General features: G+C 48.4%; 1 protein-coding gene across 2 annotated transcripts in view; it reads right to left on the reverse strand.

Annotated features, from left to right (window-relative positions):
* Nucleotides 1-14,039, reverse strand: part of GRIN2D (glutamate ionotropic receptor NMDA type subunit 2D) — a 49,799-nt gene that overhangs the window by 2,534 nt on the left and 33,226 nt on the right. For both annotated transcript variants that reach the window (XM_032169275.2, XM_058425140.1), the window contains 2 exons: nt 431-618; nt 5-237 (listed from right to left, as the gene is read on the reverse strand). In XM_032169275.2, the coding sequence (XP_032025166.1) occupies nt 5-237; nt 431-618 (421 nt within the window). The remainder of the gene's footprint in view (nt 1-4; nt 238-430; nt 619-14,039) is intronic.

A 14,039-nucleotide genomic window follows, 5' to 3' on the forward strand; every position in this document is an offset into this window, starting at 1 on the left:
GTACCCTGGAGAAGGCCAGCAGGAAGTCCATGCGGTGGGTGGGCCCCAGGCAGTGCCGCAGGCGCCAGTACACCAGGTGCTCCCAGGCGAAGACCAGCAGGGACAGGCCCATGGCCACGAGGAGCATGTAGAAGACGCCCGCCATGTTGTCGATGTCCAGCTTGCTGCTCATCACCTCGATTTTGTCATTGTGGCAGATCCCAGAGAGCCACAGCCGCTCCAGCATCTCGATCTCATCTGGGGAGGGGCGGTCAAAAGTCACCTGCTATGAGTACCCTCTGAGGACCCTCGTCTGTGATGTGGGAATGTAGGCCCTCAGCCCCTTCCTCCCTTAGACCCTGGTGTCCGGGTCTTTGTCCCTTTCTTCCCCGGAACCCAGGGGCCTCGCCCTCCCCCTCTCCGCTGTGGAAATCCCTGCGTGCAGCCGCACCATCCCCTAGGAACTGCAGCAACGCCAGGTCGATGGGCCGCTTCCAGCGGGAGCCCTTGTGCAGGGCGATGCCATAGCCTGTCGTGGCGAAGACCTTGCCGGAGCCGATGGTGACAAGCTTGCAGCCCTCGTCCTTGCGGGCCATGTAATTGAGGACCGCAGCATCGTAGATGAAGGCATCCAGCTTCCTGGGGGGAGGGGGAATGGAGGGCAGGGTCAGTCCCACCTAGATGCCCTGGCCGCCAGGCCTGAAACCTCCTCACCTCTAATCTCCAACTGCTCCGAATCCTAACTGGCCCTGAGCTCTTGAGCAAATCATTGCACTTCTCTGTGCCTCAGTTTCAACATCAGCAAAATGGGCATGGCAGCAGTATCTCCCTTCAGAGTTGTTGCAAAAGTATGTTTTTTAAGAGACAGGGTCTTGCTATGTTGTCCAGGCTGGACCAGAAATCCTGGGCTCAAGCGATCCTCCTATCTCAGCCTCCCCAGGAGCAGGGACTATAGGGAAAGATTAGATAGTACCTCATGCAAAAGAGGTGCTGGAGAAGTGTTAGCTGACTTTTTTTTTTTCTTTTTTTTTTTTTGAGACAGTCTCACTCCGTCACCCAGGCTGGAGTGCAGTGGCACAGTCTTCAGCTCACTGCAAGCTCCAACTCCCGGGTTCAAGCGATTCTCCTGCCTCAGCCTCCCAAGTAGCTGGGATTATAGGTGCCCACTACCACACCCAGCTAATTTTTGCATTTTTAGTAGAGATGGGGTTCCACCATGTTGGCCAGGCTGGTCTCAAACCCCTGTCCTCGTGATCCACCCTCTCGGCCTCCCAAAGTGCTGAGATTACAGAGGTGAGCAACCGCACCCGGCCAGCTGTGACTGTTAATGAAATAGTTATTCCTTTACTCCTCACCATCGCCCTCCAAAGAGTCCATTTACTCTTGCATTTTAAAAAAGAGGATTGAGACTGGCCATGGTAGCTCATGGCTGTAATCCCAGCACTTTGGGAAGCCAAGGCAGGCAGATCACCTGTGAGCTCAGGAGTTCCAGACCAGTCTGGCCAACATGGTGAAACCCCATCTCTACTGAAAATGCAAAAATTAGCCAGGTGTGGTGGCAGGCACCTGTAATCCCAGCTACTCAGGAGGTTAAGGCAGGAGAATTGCTTGAACCTGGGAGGCAGAGGTTGCTGTGAGCCAAAATCGAGCCACTGCACTCCAGCCTGGGTGACAGAGAGAGATGCCATCTCAAAACAAATAAATAAAGAGGAGGATTGAGGCTTAGAAGGGGAAATGGGGAAAAAAAATGCGAGGGAATGATCACTTATATTGTGCCAGGCATTGTTCTATCTAGTCTAAGAACTTTTTTTTTTTTTTCCTGAGACAAGGTCTCACTATGTTGCCCAAGCTGGAATGCAGTGGCACCATCATAGCTCACTGCAACCTTCACCTCTTCGGTTCAACTGATCCTCCTGCCTCAGCCTCCTGAGTAGCTGGGACTACAGGCACACATCACCACACCTGGCTAATTTTTGTATTTTTTGTAGAGATAGGGTTTCTCCATGTTGCCCAGGCTGGGCTCTAACTCCTGGGCTCAAGTGATCTTCCCGCCTTGGACACCCAAAGTACTGGGACTACAGGTGTGGGCCTGTAGGGAGATAACCATTCTTTTCAGATGGGGAAACACAGACCTAGACACATACCTTAACTTGCTTGGGTTCTCCCACTAGGCCCTGATTTCTTTCTTTCCTTTTTTTTTTTTTTCTTGAGACTGAGTTTCGCTCTTGTCCCCCAGGCTGGAGTGCAGAGGCGTGATCTCGGCTCACTGCAACCTCCACCTCCCAGGTTCAAGCGATTCTCCTGCCTCAGCCACCCAAGTAGCTGGGATTATAGGCATGCACCACCACACACGGCTAATTTTGTATTTTTAGTAGAGACGGGGTTTCACCATGTTGGCCAGGCTGGTCTTGAACTCCTAACCTCAGTTGATCCACCCGCCTCGGCCTCCCAAAATGCTGGGATTACAGGCGTGAGCCACCACACCTGGCCTAGGCCCTGCCCAGGCTGGAGTGCAATGGTGCGATCTGGGCTCACCACAACCTCCGCCTCCCCGGATCAAACAATTCTCCTGCCTCAGCCTCCTAAGTAGCTAGGATTACAGATGTGCACCACCACACCTAGCTAATTTTTATATTTTTAGTAGAGACGGGGTTTCACCATGTTGGCCAGGCTGGTCTCAAACTCCTAACCTCAGGTTATCGGCCCACCTTGGCCTCCCAAAGTGGGTTTCCCCCAAGGTGCTGGGATTATAGGCATGAGCCACCGTGCCCAGCCTAGGCCCTGATTTCTAAGACTTGGTAGGAAGAGGGGCAGGGCTGTGGAGTTAGTTCTCATGGATGCATTTGTTACGGCACATGCTGCTATCACTCTCATTTACAACTGCTGTCATTTTACATTTATTTCTGTGGTTGTTTGATTAATCTCAACCTTCCCCATGAGACTGCAAGACCCCCAGGGTCCCAGTTGGTCTCATTCTCATCTGTGGCTGGGGCATAGTTCCTGGCATGTAGGATGGGGTTCATAGATATTTGCAGAATAAATGAATGAATGAATAAATGAATCCACACAGAGGAATACTGTGTAACTTTTCTGTTGTATCAGATAAATGCTTATGATCTGACAGGTAAGGATGTATGGGGTGTATTTTATATTTTTTAAAAATATGTATATATATATATATATATATATTTATTTATTTATTTTTAGAGATGGGGTCTCACTCTGTTTCCCAGGCTGGTCTCAAACTCCTGGGCTCAAGCAATCCTCCTGCCTCAGCCTCCCAAAATGCTGGGATTACAGGCGTGAGCTTTCACACCTGACCTTATGGGGTGTATTTTTTAAAAAGTTAGGCTGGGCATGATGGCTTATGCCTGTTAATCCCAACACTTTGGGAGGCCAAGGCAGGAGGATCGCCTGAGCCCAGGAGTTTGAGACCAGCCTGGGCCACATAGTGATATCCTGCCTCTATAAAAAAAAAAATTAGCCAGGGGTGGTGATGCACCTATATTCCCAGCTACTCAGGAGGCTGAGGCAGGAGGATCCCTTGAGCCCAGGAGTTTGAAGCTGCAGTGAGCTATGATGACACCACTGCACCCCAGCCTGGGTGACAGAGGGATACCCTGTCTCTTAAAAACAAAACAAACGAACAAAAAAATGACTCCCAGAATCCTATATAGAATATGAGTTCATATTGGCCGGGCACAGTGACTCATGCCTGTAATCCCAGCACTTTGGGAGGCCGAGGCGGGCAGATCACATGAGGTCAGGAGTTCGACACCAGCCTGGCCAACATGGGGAAACCCCGTCTCTATTAAAAATACAAAAATTAGGCCGGGCGCGGTGGCTCATGCCTGTAATCCCAGCACTTTGGGCGGCTGAGGCAGGCAGATCACAAGGTCAGGAGATCGAGACCATCCTGGCTAACACGGTGAAACCCCGTCTCTACTAAAAATACAAAAAATTAGCCGGACGTGGTGGCAGGCGCCTGTAGTCCCAGCTACTCAGGAGGTTGAGGCAAGAGAATTGTTTGAACCCAGGAGGCAGAGGTTGCAGTGAGCCGAGATCGCACCACTGCACTCCAGCCTGGGCGACAGAGCAAGACTCCGTCTCAAAAAAAAAAAAAAAAAAAAAGCGGCTGGATGCTGAGTTGAAGAGATGCCAAAGGATCTCCCACAGAAGAATACTTAACCTCTAGTTTTGAGTGGTCAGCCTGTCTGTTGATTTAAGTCCTCCTGTGTCCCCAAACCTTCAGAAAAACCCTGTCCACACACTCACAGGCTCACACATAAATGCTGTGTGTGTGTGGTGGTTTGCGTGGAAATTAGGGAAAAGGACTGAATTAGTCCATACATGCTAAGCGGGGAAACAGACAGGAAGTGGATTCCCCAAACTGAATGTCTCTCGAGCTGAATCAAAGACTCGGGGGTGGAGAATGTGAAGCTCCGGAGAATTAGCAGAAACCTGGGGAGGACATTCATCATTCCACTGTTGGAGAATGGGGTTTGAATTAATTTTATATAGATCCTAACAGGGAGTTCCCGTATGACATCTGGAAACGTAAGTATAGGCGAGAAAAATACCACCACTGCCTGCAGGCACTTCTGCCTTGTAGGCAAACTGTAATTTTTCCCTACGTTTCTCTTTGTTTAGGAAGATGCCCTTGGGGGTGAAAGGTGAAGTGTTATTGATGTTTAAGTGGGAAGAATGGAGTTTCTAGAGTTAGGCCGAAGGGGAGGGATGGAGGGGCTGGGACTGGGATAAGATGGAAGGAGTGTCTCCAGGGGTCCATAGAGGACAAGCGGGAGTGGAAGGAGAGACTCAAGTTGCATTTTGGAGAAAGCTAAAAGTCAAGGCTTTCAGTGGTGGAAATATTTGAGAGATTTCAGAAAGAGGAGCTCTAACAGCATTCACGTTCAATTGTTTGCTCAGCTTTTCTGGGATATACTGTCTCCTTCCCCTCTCGCAACACCACCCCCTCATGGTCCCTAAATATCTATTAAAACTCAGCCATTCCAGGGGCCCTGGCTCATGCCTGTCATCCCAGCACTTTTGGAGGCTGAGGCAGGAGGACTGCTTGGGTCCAAGTGTTCGAGACCAGCTTGGGCAACAAAGGGAGACCCCGTCTCTACAAAAACTTTAAAAATTAGCTGGGTTGGGTGGTGCATGCCTGTCGTCTCAGCTACTTGGGAGGCTGAGGGGGGAGGATCGCTTGAGGGTAGGAGGATGAGGTTGCAGTGAGCTATGATTGTGCCATGTACTCCAGCCTGGGTGACAGAGGGAGACCCTGTCTCAAAAACAAAACAAAACAAAAAGACCTCAGCCATTTCCTATAGCCTTTTTTTGAGTGTAGGTTTGGGAAAAATTAAAATTCCCTGCATCCGTCCTTTCTTTCTTGTTTGTTCCCACTCTGTCACCAGAGGGATCTTAATATTTGAGTCAGTGCTGTACCTTTTCAGCTCACCACCCCCCCTTGGCTCCCCTCGTCACTCAGAGTGACTTGGATCACCTTTAGTTTAGAGGCCCTGTGCCACCTGACACCCCCCATCCCTCCTTACCCATCTGCCGTCATCTCCCAAGCCCCCCTCACTCTGGCCTGGGAGATGCACCTGGACCTCTCCAGCTCGCTCCTGCCCCGGGGCCTTTGCATTGGCTGTTCTGCCTGCTGGAACATTCTTCTCCTAGATAGCTGCCTGACTCACTCTCTCACCTTGAAACTGCCTTTGCCTGACCGACGCCATCTTACTTCTAACCCTTAAGTTGTCCTTGTTCATTCCTGGGCATAGGCCAAACTAACTTTGGGAAGGAATTCGGTTCACGCTTTGACTCTGAAACAAAATCGATAATAGCCCTTTCCTAAAAAGACCCCCTTCTTGCCTGGGGACCAGTCTACCTTTGCAAGACTAACAAATTAGCTACAAGATTAGAAATTAAGTTTAAGGGTCATGCAGCCTCTGGCTCCCCCGATTGCTCCTGGGGATAACATCACTATTGTAACACCTAAGATGAGTGCTTGAGATAGTTTGCAGACCCTGCACTGGATGGATCAGCTGACACCACCCAGGCTGTCGTCTGGCTCAACAGAGTTCTGCCATCCCACCCAGAACAGAAGACAGCAAGAAAACCTCACTTCCAACCCCTGTGATTCCATCTCCAACCTGACCAATCAGCACTCCCCACTTCCCAAGCCCCTACCCGCCAAATTATCTTTTAAAGGGGGATGCTCAGGCAGCCTGATTCAAGTAATAATAAAACTCCGGTCTCCCACACAGCCAGCTCTGCGTGAATTACTTTCTCCATTGCAGATCCCCCGTCTTGATAAATCGACTCTGTCTAGGCAGTGGGCAAGGTGAACCCACTGGGCAGTTACAACCTCTGTCAGGTGTTTGCTCCAAAGACACCTTCCTGAGCACCCTATTTGATACTGCAACCTCCAGTCTCCCGCCCCAGTTTTCCAAATGCATTCATTCACCCTGCCCTATTTTTACCCATAGCATGTATCCCCTTGGAATGCACTGTAGAATATTCTCATTTATTCCGTGCATTGTACGTCTCCCTTCACTGGAATTTAAGTTCCATGAGGCAGGGACTTTGCCCATCTGATTCACCACTGTATCCACAGGGTCTCGAACAGTGCCTAGCACACACTAGGTGCTTAATAAGAAATGGCTGAACGGCTGGGCGTGGTGGTTCGCGCTTCTAATCCCGGCACTTTGGGAGGCCGCCAGGGGCGGATCTCCTGAGGTCAGGAGTTCATAACAAGCTTGGCCAACATAGGGAAACCCCACCTCTACTAAAAATACAAAAATTAGCCAGGTGTGGTGGCACGTGCCTGTAATCTCAACTACTCGGGAGGCTGAGGCAGGAGAATTGCTTGAACCTCGAGCGGATCACCTGAGGTCAGAAGTTCATGACCAGCCTGGCCAACATGGTGAAACCCCGTTGCGACTAAAAATACAAAAATTAGTCAGGTGTGGTGGCACATGCCTGTAATCTCAGCTACTTGGGAGGCTCAGGCAGGAGAATTGTTTAAACCTGGGAGGCGGAGGTTGCAGTGAGCTGAGATGGTGCCCGGGCAACAAAGCGAGAGCAAGACTCCGTCTCCAAAAAACAACAAAAAAAAAAAAAAGTGGTTGAATGGACACTTAAAAGGAAGACAAGGTGAAGAGACAGAGGAAGAAGGCAGCTTTTTACAAGCCAAGGAGGAAGGTCTGAACAGGTCCTCCCACAGCCCTCAAAAGGAGCCATCACTGCTGACACCTTGATTTTGACCTTCTAGCCTCTACAACTGTGGGGCGATACATTTCTGTTGTGTAAGCCACTCAGTCTATGGTATTTTGTTATGGCTGCCCTAGCAAATTAATAGAATTGTATATAGAAAAATCCCAAAGGATCCACAATAAAAATTATTACGGCTAGTAGAAGTTCAACAAGGTTCATGATACAAGATCAATATACAAAATAAATTACAAAATATATGAAATAAATTATATTTCTATATACTAGCAATGAACAATTAAAATGAAATTAAAACAATTCCAGGCCGGGTGCGGTGGCTCATGCCTATAATCCCAGCACTTTGGGAGGCCGAGGCCAGCAGATCCCTTGGGGTCAGGAGTTTGAGACTGGCAAAAAAATAAAAATTAAAATAAAATAAAATATTTAGGAATAAATTTAACAAAAGAAGTTCAGGTAGGGTGTGGTCACTCAAGCCTGTCATCCCGTCACTTTGGGGGGCCAAGGTGGGAGGATCGGTTGAGGCCAGGAGTTTGAGACCAGCCTGGGCAATATAGTGAGACCATCTGTACAAAAAAAAATACAATTAAAAATTTTTAAAAAAGAAGTTAGAAAGAAAAGAAAAGAAGTGGGCCAGGCATGGTGGCTCACGCCTGTAATCCCAAGAACACTTTGGAAGACTGAGGTGGGCAGATCACCTGAGGTCAGAAGTTCAAGACCAGCCTGGCCAACATGGTGAAACCCCATCCTACTAAAAAAGAACTAGCTGGGCGTGGTTGCGTGTGCCTGTAGTTCCAGCTACTTGGGAGGCTGAGGCAGGAGAATTGCTTGAACCCAGGAGGTGGAGGTTGCAGTGAGCTGAGATCACACCACTGCACTCCAGCCTGGGTGACACAGTGAGACTGCATCTCAAAAGAAAATAAAAGAAGTGGCCACCGGGCGCAGTGGCTCGCGCCTGTAATCCCAGCACTTTGGGAGGCGGAGGCGGGCTGACCACGAGGTCAGGAGAGCTAAACCATCCTGGCTAACACGGTGAAACCCCATCTCCACTAAAAAAATACAAAAAATTAGCCGGGCGTGGTGGCGGGTGCCTGTAGTCCCAGCTACTTGGGAAGCTGAGGCAGGAGAATGGCGTGAACCCGGGAGGCGGAGCTTGCAGTGAGCGGAGATTGCGCCACTGCACTCCAGCCTGGGCGACAGAGCAAGACTCTGTCTCAAAAAAAAAAAAAAAAAAAAAGCAGCCAAATGAGTAAATTCAGACTGGTCCAAGGGAGGCCTTCCATGGCCCAGACACTGGAGCTGAGAAGTAGGATTCCTTTAACACAGAAAAGATGCCAAAAGGGCTTTCTCCATGGAAAGAGGCAAGATGAGAACAGTGTGTACTGTTAGTTTGGAATGTGTGAGTGTGAATGCATCCATATTTTAATTGATCCAAAAGAAATAAAAAAAAATGTTTACATTACAGAAAGGGGCCTCGATATTTCCTTTTTTGCCCCTCTTGAGTGAGTAAGAAGTTGGACATCTCTCATGGAAAGGGCACCAAGAACTGGCCCTCTATTTCCTTTTAGGACGTGCATTTCCTTTCTCCCTCTGTGGGGTTGCTTGCCCAAAGCGGTAGGGTGAGCCCACGTTTGGCCTGCGAGCTGGCCAGAACCCTGGGAGCTGCCTCTCCCTTGTGCCTCACTGTAAAGATGGAATTTTCTAGTGCTGTCTTCTATGGCAACCACTAGCTCACCACATATGGCTATTTGCATTTAAATTTTATTTATTTATGTTTTATTTTATTTTTTTTTTTGAGATAGAGTTTTGCTCTTGTTGCTCAGGCTGGAGTGCAATGTCCTGGTCTCAGCTTACTGCAACCTCCACCTCCTGGGTTCAAGCGATTCTGCCTCAGCCTCCCGAGTAGCTAGGATTACAGGTGCCTGCCATCATGCCCGGCTAATTTTTGTATTTTTAGTAGAGATGGGGTTTCACCATGTTGGTTAGGCTGGTCTCGAACTCCTGACCTCAGGCAATCCGCCCTCCTCGTCCTCCCAAAGTGCTGGGATTACAGGTGTGAACCATTGCACCTGGCCTAAATTTTAATTAGGCATGGTGGCTCACGCCTGTAATCCCAGCAGTTTGGGAGGCCAAGGCAGGCAGATCACAAGGTTAGGAGATGGAGAGCATCCTGGCCAACACAGTGAAACCCCATCTCTACTAAAAATACAAAAATTAGCTGGGCGTGGTGGTGGGCGCCTGTAGTCCCAGCTGCTCGGGAGGCTGAGGCAGGAGAATGGCTTGAACCCGGGAGGCAGAGGTTGCAGTGAGCCAAGATCACACCACTGCACTCCAGCCTAGTGACAGAGTAAGACTCTGTCTCAAAAAAAAAAAAAAAAAGAAAGAAAAGAAAAGATAAAAGAAAGGAAAACAGGCCGGGCATGGTGGCACGCACCTATAATCCCAGCACTTTGGGAGGCTGGGGCAGGTGGATCACCTGAGGTCAGAAGTTTGTAACCAGCCTAACATGGTGAAACCCCGTCTCTACTAAATACAAAGAAATTAGCTGGGCATGGTGCCACATGCCTGTAATCAGAGCTACTTGGGAGGCTGAGACAGGAGAATTGCTTGTACCTGGGAGGTGGAGGTTGCAGTGAGCCGAGATCATGCCATTGCACTCCAGCCTGGGCAACAAGAGTGAAACTCCGTCTCAAAAAAAAAAAAGAAAAAAAAAGGGAAACAGATCAAGGCATGTCACTGATAAATGTCAGTCCACTAAGGACAAGGGAAAGAAACAACAGGTTACATACAAAGGCATAGGAATCAGAATGATCTTGGATTTCTCTACAGTAGCACTGGATATTAGAAAACAATAGAGTGACTCTTCCAAATTCTGAAGGAAAATGAGCTCTAATCCAGAATTCTATACCCAGCCGGACTGTCCATCAAGTACAAGGACAGAAAAAAGACTTTTCAGATTTGCAATGTCTCCAAAAATATACCCGCTATGTGCCTCTGTCAGGAAGCTCAAAAGAACAAGGAAGCAAAACCCAGAAAGAGAATTTGTGCTACAACAGGATCCAAACCAGAGATGAAGGGATGAAGGTGAAAGGTGATCCCAAGATGGCGGCTATGCCCCAGGCTGAAGCAGGCCAGAAGGCCACAAGAGCAACTTCTTCAATAAGATGAAATTGACAAGGCCAGGCACAGTGGCTCACACCTGTAATCCCAGCACTTGGGAGGCCGAGGTGGGCAGATCACTTGAGGCCAGGAATTTGAGACCAACCTGTTCAATATGGCAAAACCCCACTCTACAAAAAATACAAAAATTAGCTGGGCGTAGTGGTGCACGAATGTAATCCCAGCTATTTGGGAGGCTGAGGCATGAGAATCGCTTGAACCCAGGAGGCAGAGGCTGTAGTGAGCTGAGATCGTGCCACTGTGCTCCAGCCTGAGTGACAGAGAGAGACCCTGTCTCAAAAAAAAAGAAAAGAAAAAAGAAATTAACAGAGTATCTGATACTTCTAACATATTAAGTATATTAAGATACTTCTGAAATACTAAGAAGAGATTTAGACAGTAAACAGATAATTTGGGTTTGAATTAGTTAACCACAAAGAAAAGTCAGCCATGAAGCAACTGAAAAAAGAAAGAAAAAAGACAGTTACTAACCTCAGGAAAAATAGACCAGGCATGGTGGCTCACACCTGTAATCCCAACACTTTGGGTGGCTGAGGTGGGCAGATCCCTTGATTTCAGGAGTTTGAGACCAGCCTGGCCAACATGGTGAAACCCCATATCGGCTGGGAGCTGTGGCTCAAGCCTGTAATCCCAGCACTTTGGGAGGCTAAGGCAGGCCGATCACTTGAGGTCAGGAGTTTGAGACCAGCCTGGCCAACATGGTGAAACCCCACCTCTACTAAAAATACCAAAATTAGCCAGGCACAGTGGCGCATGCCTGTAGTCCCAGCTAATCAGGAGGCTGAGGCAGGAGAATCACTTGAACCTGGGAGGCAGAGATTGCAGTGAGCCAAGGTCACGCCACTGCACTCCAGCCTGGGCGACATAGTGAGACCCTGTCTCAAGAAAAAAAAAGAAAGAAAAACAAAGAATTGTGTAGGAGAGGAAAGTAATCATGGTTTACTACTGTGGCAGCTGTGAGAGCATTTACATAGTCATAACATGTAAACACTGAATATTCATCTGTCAGAGTCACAATGTGGGAGGCTGAATTGATTTAAATAAGAGTATGAGTATGTCTTCCATAGTGAGAAGCAGATGGAAAAATGCCTAAAATTGAAAAATCAAGAGGTAGTCATACAAACATGGTATTTAGAGATAGGGAGATAAATCGCAAAATGATACAATAAACGAGGTGAAAGTAGATTCCTCTGGGGTGAGAGAAATGGAGGGTGCCATTTTTTTCCTTAAAGATAAAATTCTTGCCAGGCACGGTGGCTCGTGCCTGTAATCCTGGTGCTTTGGGAGGCTGAGGCAGGAGGATCACTTGAGCCCAGGAGTTCAAGACCAGCCTAAGCAACATAGTGAGAACCCCATCTCTACACACACACACACACACACACACACACAAATTAAAAAATTAAAATTAGGCCGGGCCTAGTGGCTCATGCCTGTAATCCCAGCACTTTGGGAGGCTGAGGTGGGCAGATTACCTAAGGTCAGGAGTTCGAGACCAGCCTGGCCAACATGGTGAAACACTGTTTCTATTGAAAATACAAAAGCTAGCTGGGCGTGGTGGCAGGCTTCTGTAATCCCAGCTACTCGAGAGGCTGAGGCAGGAGAATCGCTTGAACCCAGGAGGTGGAGGTTGCAGTGAGCCAAGATCACGTCACTACACTCCAGCCTGGGTGACAAAGCAAGACTCCATCTCAAAAAAATAAATAAAATAAAATTGATCAGATGTGGGGGTGCACACTTGTAGTCCCAGCTGCTTGGGGGGCTGAGGCGGGAGGATCACTTGAGCCCAGGAGCTTGAGGCTGCAATGAGCTATGATTGTGCCACTGCACTCCAGCCTGGGTGACAGAGTGCAAACTTGACTCCAAAACCAAACTAAACTAAACTGAAATTCTTGTATTTGACTCTCCAAACTATGTGGATGGAGAACTCTGATAAATATAGAACTAAAAATTAGAAAAAAAAAAAAAGTAACAAGGGATACTGGGGAAAAAGAATTCAGCAGAAGCAGGAAATCAGAGCAAGAGGTGACAATGAGAAACACAGGGGTGTCCTTTGTGAATCATGAAGCTTCCAGGGAGGGGGACAAAAGGAGTGATTCGGGGTTGCTCAGTGCACATGTGAGGCAATATAGCCTAGTGGTGAGAACCTGGGCTGTAGAACTGGGCTGCCAGGGTTCCAGTCCTAGTTCTGCCACTTAGCAGATGTAAGAAGCTTGCTGTTCCTCATGTTTCCAATAATACCCACCTAAGACTTTTTATGAGGTCTTAAGGGTTTAGTTGTGTTCCCTCCCCAAATTCACATATTGAAGTCCTAGCCCCCAGTACTTCAGAATGCGACCTTATTTGTAGATAGGGCCTCTACAGAGGGAATCCAGTTAAAATGAGATCATTAAGGTGGGTTCTAATCCAGTATGACTAGTGTCCTTATAAAAAGGGGAACTTGAGCCGGGCACAGTGGCTCACGCCTGTAATCCAAGCACTTTGGGAGGCTGTGGCAGGCAGATCACCTGAGGACGGGGGTTTGAGACCAGCCTGAGCAATAAGGTGAAACTCCATCTCTACTAAAAATACAAAAATTAGCGGGGCTTGGTGGCACACGCCTGTAATCTCAGCTACAGGAGGGAGGCTGAGGTAGGAGAATCACTGGAACCCGAGAGGTGGAGGTTGCAGTGAGCTGAGGTTGTGCCATTGCACTCCAGTAGGGGCAACGAGAGTGAAAGTCCGTCTCAATTAAAAAAAAAAAAGCGGTGGGGGGAACTTGGCTGGGTTCAGTGGTTTACACCTGTAATCCCAGCACTTTGGGAGGCTGAGGTGGGTATATCACCTGAGGTCAGGAGTTCAAGACCAGCCTGGCCAACATGGCAAAAACCCATCTCTGCTAAAAATACAAAAATTAGCCAGGCGTGGTGGCAGATGCCTATAATACCAGCTGCTAAGGAGGCTGAGGCAGGAGAATCACTTGAACCTGGAGGACAGAGGTTGCAGTGAGCCAAGATCATGTCACTGCACTCCAGCCTGGGCAACACTCCATCTCAAAAAAAAGAACTTTGGCCACAGAGACACAAACAGAGGGAAGATGATGGGAAGAGATACAGGGATCAAGAGGCAAGAGCCAAGGAGAGAGAGGCCTGGACAGAGCCTTCCCTCACAGCCCTCTGAAGGAGCCAAGAGGACGTCTAGCCTCCAGGACTATGAATCAAAACATTGATTTGATTTGATTAATTTTTTGCAAACTGTGAACTTAAATTAGAACAGGACTTGATATATAATAAACATCAAAGTAAATTAAAAAGATACAGGAATGGACCAAGGAGGGTGGCTCACGCCTGTAATCCCAGCACTTTGGGAGGCCGAGATGGGTGGATCACAAGGTCAAGAGTTCAAGACCAGCCTGGCCAAGATGGTGAAACCCCATCTCTACTAAAAATACAAAAATTACCCAGGCGTCGTGGTGGATGCCTGTAATCCCAGCTACTCGGGAGGCTGAGAAAGAGAATTGCTTGAACCTGGGAGGCGGACGTTGTAGTGAGCCAAGATCGCGCCACTGTACTCCAGCCTCGACAACAGAGCGAGACTCCGTCTCAAAAGAAGAGAAAAAAAAAAAGATATAGGAATGATCCCAAGCCCTGGCAAGGAGGCAAGGATACGGA

This window comes from Hylobates moloch, unplaced genomic scaffold (assembly GCF_009828535.3).
Source record: "Hylobates moloch isolate HMO894 unplaced genomic scaffold, HMol_V3 SCAFFOLD_12, whole genome shotgun sequence".
Taxonomy (NCBI): domain Eukaryota; kingdom Metazoa; phylum Chordata; class Mammalia; order Primates; family Hylobatidae; genus Hylobates; species Hylobates moloch.